At 35.9% G+C, this 7,535-nt stretch overlaps 1 protein-coding gene across 1 annotated transcript; it reads left to right on the top strand.

Moving 5' to 3' along the window:
* Window positions 1-398: 398 nt before the first annotated feature.
* Window positions 399-4,949, top strand: LOC141606723 (calcium-dependent protein kinase 17). The gene is made up of 5 exons (XM_074425979.1): window positions 399-530; window positions 1,619-2,667; window positions 2,919-3,215; window positions 3,893-4,297; window positions 4,566-4,949. Exons 2-5 carry the CDS (start codon window positions 2,100-2,102, stop codon window positions 4,829-4,831), a joined length of 1,536 nt encoding a protein of 511 aa, XP_074282080.1. The 5' UTR covers window positions 399-530; window positions 1,619-2,099; the 3' UTR covers window positions 4,832-4,949.
* The last annotated feature ends 2,586 nt before the right edge of the window (window positions 4,950-7,535 follow it).

Genomic DNA, 7,535 nt, shown 5'->3' on the forward strand with positions numbered 1-7,535 from the left:
AATTGACCCAACTTATTATAATCCGGCCCAAATTTTTATTATTGCAAGCTAATTATTATCCATAATTACAGCTGACTCGGACCAAAATGACCAACTAAACCTAAACCAAACCTTGCCAACCCAAAATGACACGACCTAATCTACTTACCGGATCTACTCTCACTAACATCAAAGGAGAGAGACAAGAAAGAGAGAAACAAGTAGAGGAAATATAGTGATTAACTAATACAAGTAGTTAATGGAAAACAACAACTCAGCAAGTAAAATTAACAATTCCTTAATTAATTAGAACTATTTACCTAAACTAATCCCACCAATTAAACACAACCACAATAACTTCTTCAAAACTCAAAATTAATCACACTTAAATACCAACTTGTATTGTTGGGTAGAATTTTAGCAACTCAAATCAAAAGAGAAAGTATAGAAAGAGAAAGTTTGGGACTTTAAACTCTTCTTCAACGTCTCCCTAACTTTCCCTTTCTCTATCCCTAGATTCTTCTTCTTCTTCTTATTCTTCTCAAATTCAGGTTGTTTTCTCATCTTTTTGTTCATGATCTTTTGTATATTGTGTTTTTTTTTGGTTAAAAGATTCAAACTTTGAGTGATTTTGCTCAATATTGTTGCTTATTTACTTCAAATGCTCAAAATTAGTAGTTGGGTAGTTGTATTTTGGCTTTAATTTAAGTGGGTAATTGCTGGATTTTTTTACTGTGCTCTTTTTTGTTCTCTAAGATTCAAATTTTGAGTGATTTTGCTCAATATTGTTGCTTATTAACATTATTTGCTTCAAAATTATTTGTTGGGTAGTTGTATTTTAGGTTTAATTTAAGTGGGTATTTGCTGAATTTTACTGTGTTTTTTTTTTTGTTCTGAAAGATACAAACTTTAGTTGATTTTGATCAGTATTGTTGCTTATTTACTTGAAATTGTTAGCTGGGTCCTGGGTGGTTGTAGTTTTGGTTTGATTTGAGTGTGTATTTACTGAATTTTATTGTGTTTTTTGTGCTCAAAGATTCAAACTTCGGGTGAATTTGATCAGTTTTGTTGCTTATTTACTTGAATTTGTTAGTTGGGTAGTTATATTTTAGATTTTATTGTTTTTTTTTTCTTCTCAAAAATTCAAATTTTGGGTGATTTTGATCAGCATTGTTGTTTATTTACCTGAATTGTTAGTTGGGTAGTTATAATTAGGGTTTAATTTAAGTTGGTACTTGCTGAATTTAGCTATTTTTACTTCATTTGTCCGTTTCTTTTCTGGTAATTTGATGTTTGGTGAAACAATTTTATTCTAATTTTGAACTTAGTGTTAATCTATTTCTCCCTTTTTTGTTTTAGATTTGTTATTATATTAGATGTCAATATCCTTTTTTTTTTTAACCGGCGGTTTCGAACCTAGACGGATTCGGATGATGATTCATGTTAGCCGACCCCAACCTACATTGAGACTAAGGCTTTGTTGTTGTAGTATTTTCAAATTTGATTTAAGAGGTACAAAAGTTCAATCAGTGTTCTTCATTGTATGAGATTGACTTAATGTTATTTAATTTGATATATGATATTCATATAGGTTTCAAGCTGCTTTATTCATTTTCTGTTTGTGATTTATATTTTGCAGAAGAGAAGAGGAAAAAGATGTGCTGTGTTGCTTTTTCTTAAGAAATAATTAGGGAATTTTTTGTGTCATACTATATCCAGCTGTTCCAGACTTGACTCTCATGTGAGCTTTCCTTTTTTTTTTCTTATCTGGATGTTTTGAGCTGGAAGTCTGGAACCTTCTGTTGTTTCTAGTTGTGCCTAGTGAGTGAAGTAAAGTTCGGGTTGTTGAATTATAAAATTGTGGTACAGAAGGTTGCTTCTTGGATTGACTTGGACTTTGACCGTTGAGCTTGGCAATCATTGAGTTGTCGAGGAATTCCGAAATTTTGACTTGTTAATACAATTTTGACAATTTTTCTTGAGGAAGAAGGGATATCAGTTCGGCCTCAATAATTTTACCCGAAGGATAGGTGGCTGTGTTTCAATCAGTGTATCTAGTAGTTTGGTTTTGTCCCATTTAGGATTTGTTGTTGTTGTTGTTGTTGCTGCTGTTGCCGTATATGGCTTCATCTATAAATAGCAAGCCATGTCGTTGTTTTAAGTCAGCAAACTTGAAGGAGACAATATTGAATGCCAAGGAGACGTCGAGATTAAAAGATCGTTATGTTCTAGGAGAGCAGTTGGGGTGGGGGCAATTTGGTGTTATCCGGTCATGTGCTGATAAGTTCAGCGGGGAGATGTTGGCTTGCAAGTCAATTGCAAAAGATAGATTGGTAACCCAAGATGATGTCCGGAGTATTAAACTTGAGATTGAGATTATGAGTAGATTATCGGGTCACCCAAATGTGGTTGATCTCAAAGCAGTTTATGAAGAGGAAGATTTTGTGCACTTGGTGATGGAACTTTGTGCCGGTGGAGAATTGTTCCACCAGTTAGAGAAAAACGGTAGATACTCGGAATTAAAGGCGAAAACCCTTTTCCGGCATTTGATGCAAGTGGTCTTGTACTGTCATGATAATGGCGTGGTTCATAGAGATTTGAAGCCAGAAAATATATTATTAGCAACAAAGGCATCTTCGTCTCCTATTAAGTTGGCAGATTTTGGTCTTGCAACTTACATCATGCCAGGTAATGCCCTCTCCGTTTGATGTTCACTGTAATTAGTGATCGTATTTTTTCTTTTTGTGTGAAATGAGGCGCAAATCGCAATGGCAGTACATTTACATGGAGGATAGATTCAAACCTGTGACAGATGTACACAGGCCTACTGTCTCGAGTTTCACTGTTTCAACCCTTAGGCCAAGACCTCATCGTAGTCATTAATACTCTTAACGTGTCATTATAGCTAGAAATTAAGCATTTGCTTATTTCTCAAGCAGGGCAGAGCCTACATGGGACAGTCGGGAGTCCATTTTATATAGCTCCCGAAGTTCTGTCCGGAGGTTATACACAGGCTGCAGATGTGTGGAGTGCCGGTGTAATTCTCTATATTCTTTTGAGTGGTATGCCACCCTTTTGGGGGAAGACAAAGTCTAAGATATTTGATGCTGTTCGAGCAGCTGATTTGCGATTCCCGTCTGAACCATGGGATCATATATCAAAATCTGCCAAGGAGTTGATCAGGAAAATGCTATGCATAGATCCTTTGAAGCGCTTGACAGCTCAGCAGGTTTTAGGTACGGTTCTGTATCTTTAACTAATCATATGTTAGTGTTTGGCAGTTGCTATACACGCATTGATGACCAATGATATTTGTGTTAAGTGTTTGGCAGTTGCTATATACGCATTGATGACCAATGATATTTGTCTAAGTGTTTGGCAGTTGCTAAATACGCAATGATGACCAATGATATTTGTGTATGTTTGTGCTCATTGTTTCCAAAATGAAAATAGTTGGTTATTTATCGGTACTGTTATCGCACTTGGAAAGTTTTATATGGTTAATTTATTGATAAACTGCTTCCCGGCCTAGTTGTTATTGTTTCCTTTTCAAGATTTGAGTTGGTTGATGGAAAAATATTAGTTCTTGCTACTAGTGTTATGAGGTAATAATACTTGGGTTACCAATACCATCCATGTTAACTTAATTTTTGGGTTTCGAATGGTGAAATGGACACAAAATGACTCGCTAAATTGTATGCACTTAGAAGCCGGGTACAGCCTGTGTGTTGAATGAAATACACATGTAAGATTGCGTAAATCTGGCCCCCTTTTCCCATCAAAGGTGGGATCCTTTGAGGCACTGGGGCACATTTTTGTTCTTGATACTGATCTTCATGAGTCATGATATGCTTGGAAAAATCGGATCGTGATTGATCGATTTTGCTAATGTTGCTCTTCTGCTTGAATATAGCACAATCTTGGATGGAAGAGGTTCCAACCGCCAACGAAGACTTGTATGAACAGGATGTGTCCTGCTCTGGGACACTGGAAGCTCGAGCAGACTCATTTTCAGTCACGTTTATTGCCAGAGATCGAGATATAAGTTTCGATACTAGATCTCCTGCAATATGTGAACCCCAATCACCAACATTCTCATGCAAATCATCTTTCTCAGCATTCCGTTTTGAACCAGCCACGCCTATAACGAGTGGATTTTCTTTCGGTAGCAATGAAGAATGTAAATCCGGTGATGTGGAGTTTGCTTCACCGTTCCCTTCGATGCCTAGCTTCACATTCTTTAGCCCCATGGTTAAGCAAGAAAGTCATTCTGAAGTCTTTTCCAGCAACAAGGGAAGCCTCGATACAGTTCATACAGGTAAGCCTCATCGTAATCATCAAAAGGCCGTCTCATATGAGAATTTGTGTTTGAAGAAAAGAATTTTAAGCCCTCTTCTAAGACCCTTTTGCTCATGGGTTATTTGGAAATAGCCTCTCTATTTGCTAACACAAGGGTAATGCTCCGTACGACCTGGAGGCACTAGGCTAATGTCGTTGTCGTCATCGTTGTCGTTCTTGTTGATTATTCGTTGATTATTACATCTCCGAATGCAATTGACTCCAATGCGTTTGTATTATTAAACCAGGGGCGGACGTGGATGAACGACTTGGCAAACCCGATACTTCTCTTTACTCGCGAACTGACAATACAGAGAAGCAGAAGTCACTAGAGTCCAAGATGACTGAAGTCACCGGCGTCAGGATTTTGGGCATCCACAACAAAAGGAATAGAACGATTAGTCTTGGCGAGTTTGACCAGCTCGATATTGTGGTGACTGACACGGTTATCCGATGGGCGTCATGCACCAATCTACCTACCGCCTCATCACTCAGGTCTTCTCTTGTATGTTAAAAAAGTTCAACTGTACTCCCAATAGAATACGGGTATACCCATGTAGAAACTCGGTAGAACTATTGTAATCCCATTAATTTTCGAGTAAAATGCAGTTGGTTAATGCATGGGGTAAAAACTGCCTGTTTAGTATCATGTTAAAGGAGAGTCGTACGAGCGTTCAAAATGAGTCAAATCGAAGTCATTACTCATGAGTATCATCTCTAGATGATTTCGTTATCAGCTAAATTAGCTAACACGTTTTTTTTGTCGGGTCTCACTTAGGGCATTTAGTGATTAGATTGTAAAGCTCGATGGAGGAGCAATATAAATGAGATAGTTACATCTTTTGTATTGTAATTTCGGTTTCATGGTCTTGGTTTCGTAATAATAAGAGCCAGATTCACCGATTCAGTCATGTTGTAAGCTAATGTGTTAAATTCTCATCGACCTTTTTTGGGTTATGAAATACTCGGTGTATTCTACCACTTAGGTCCTGTTCTTTTAAACTTAAATTCTTGATTTTTTTCCGTCGCAATTTTCGTGTGCTTCAAGTAACTTGAGGGAAACACTAGATCCAATGTCACTGAAATAAAGGGAATTGGATCCAAGATTCAATTTTCTTTTCTGGTTTTCTCACTTTCGATCAATCGAAGGGTTGACTTTTTTTTTATCAAAAAAATAAAATAAAAATTGAATATGCAATGATTTTGTCCGTTAATAAAGGATCGAACTTGATTGCATATTTGCACGGTGAAAAGATACATCATACATTCATACATATCACATGTGCATGGGCCAAGTCAGTGACACGCCTATAAATATTTTATCCCAAAATTAATTGACTATTTAATCCACATCGTCGAAATTTTTAAGGTGATTAAGTGTGTGTTTGGCCTAGTTTTTTTTTTTTTTTTGGTCTCACGAAGCGCGCACATAGTCGCATTACAATAATGGGGAGGGGGGATTCGAACCTGGGACCTATTGTCCACAATACCTCCGTCTTAACCACTAGACTAAGACATCCTTGGTTGTGTTTGGCCTAGTTTGTAAAAGTGTTTTTAGACTCAAAAACACTTTTTGGCCAAACACAACATTTTCTAAAAGTTAAACAAAAATTCTCAAAAGCTAAACATCCATATTTTTGTCCATAGAAATAGAAGCATATATTTGTTGTTTCTGCTTTTGAAAAACTTTTTGAAAAATTAAGCTTGAAAAACAAAAACTCATTTTTGAGAATCGAGGCCAAACATGCTCTAAGTGTCTTCCCTCAATAAAAACTACTCTTATAAGAAGAGTCAACGAGCGGCAATTCTTGCTTTTAAGGCCCGACTTCTTCAGAGTCATCGTCTTCTTGTCCTCTTTTATTCTTCTTGGTAACTGAAAATGTTTGATTTTCTGTTACCGTTCTCACCCGAGAGGGTGTTATGGGTTAGTCTTTGATTAACCCAGTTTCCTTTCCTCATCAAAAAAAAAAAAAAAAAAAAAAACGAGCAGCAATTCTAGAGTTTGGTGGACAGGGTGCATAAAACTTTTTTTACTATGAAAAATCAAGTGAAAGAACAAAATTTGAACTCATGACCTTTGGTTAAGTAATTATACCCACAAGGCCACACTCCACAGCGACTAGACCAACTTGATTAAAGATATCTAATGGAATATCAGAATTAACATCTTAGATTGGTCTCGTGTAAAACAATTTACATTTTCAATCAGTAAAGTAAAATAGAGTAATTTTATGTTCATTTAATGTAAAATAGTTCCATACGGAGTATTATTTAATAACACAAATTCTCATTTGTGACGGGTATATCCGTCTCAAGCTTGTGGCGGGTCAAGTACTACCCATATGGGTAGATAAGATAAAAGCATGATGCATAGAGAGTAACAATCTATTTTGTCTTATTTATCCACATGTGTAGTAGTTGATTCATCGTAAAACTTGTGACGGATATACCCGTCACAAGGGAGACTTGCTGATTTAATAATGGATTTACAAAATATTCTTTCTAGCTAAAATCATGGTGCTTCCAACCATGGCCATAATCATTAGGAGGTACTTATACGGTCTATGGCACTTTGAGTAGCATGATTAAGTTTAAAGTGCTCCTTAATTCTTAGAAGAGAAAACAAGTGCACGTGTTGCTTGCCACTTGAGAGCGTGAGGAGTAAGTACCACCTAATGATTTATGATTATGGAAGATTGGAAGCACATTACACTTATTAATCATGATATTTTTTTTTTGTTATTCCTAACAATAATCATTAATAGTGTGATACAATGATCATAGTGTCGGTGAGAAAGAGTGATTTTGTTTGTAGGTCTAAGGACAAAACACTAGTGCATGGCCAACCAAATCAAAAATGATATTTCTAGAACTAGTTGAAAGATATAAATATTTTAAAAATAGGAAGAGAAGACTTTCCATCAAAGACCAATATAGGCCTCAACATATTAAGTCTGGATTTTCTATCTCATTTCCATGTTTCATTAGAATATGATACATCACCCTTAATTATGAAAAAGATTATAAAAACTATATTAAGAGAATGTTGTGTCAAATATAGGGAAAAAAATGGCCTTGTTGAATTCACAAAGATAAGAGTAAATTCACTAATCGCAAGTATATATATACACTACATTTTATTTCCAAATATCAAATTACATACAACGGTTCTTAAAATAATTGATTCTTATCGTATTTAATAGTTGCCCAATATGGGC

The sequence above is a fragment of the Silene latifolia genome, chromosome 10 (genome assembly GCF_048544455.1).
Source record: "Silene latifolia isolate original U9 population chromosome 10, ASM4854445v1, whole genome shotgun sequence".
Classification (NCBI taxonomy): Eukaryota; Viridiplantae; Streptophyta; class Magnoliopsida; order Caryophyllales; family Caryophyllaceae; genus Silene; species Silene latifolia.

Excerpts from the sequence above, each read along its gene's own strand:
- LOC141606723 (XM_074425979.1), top strand. The coding sequence starts at position 2,100 with ATGGCTTCATCTATAAATAGCAAGCCATGTCGTTGTTTTAAGTCAGCA. Across the intron at positions 3,216-3,892 it reads GACAGCTCAGCAGGTTTTAG|CACAATCTTGGATGGAAGAG; the intron begins GTACGGTTCTGT and ends GCTTGAATATAG. Across the intron at positions 4,298-4,565 it reads CCTCGATACAGTTCATACAG|GGGCGGACGTGGATGAACGA; the intron begins GTAAGCCTCATC and ends TTATTAAACCAG.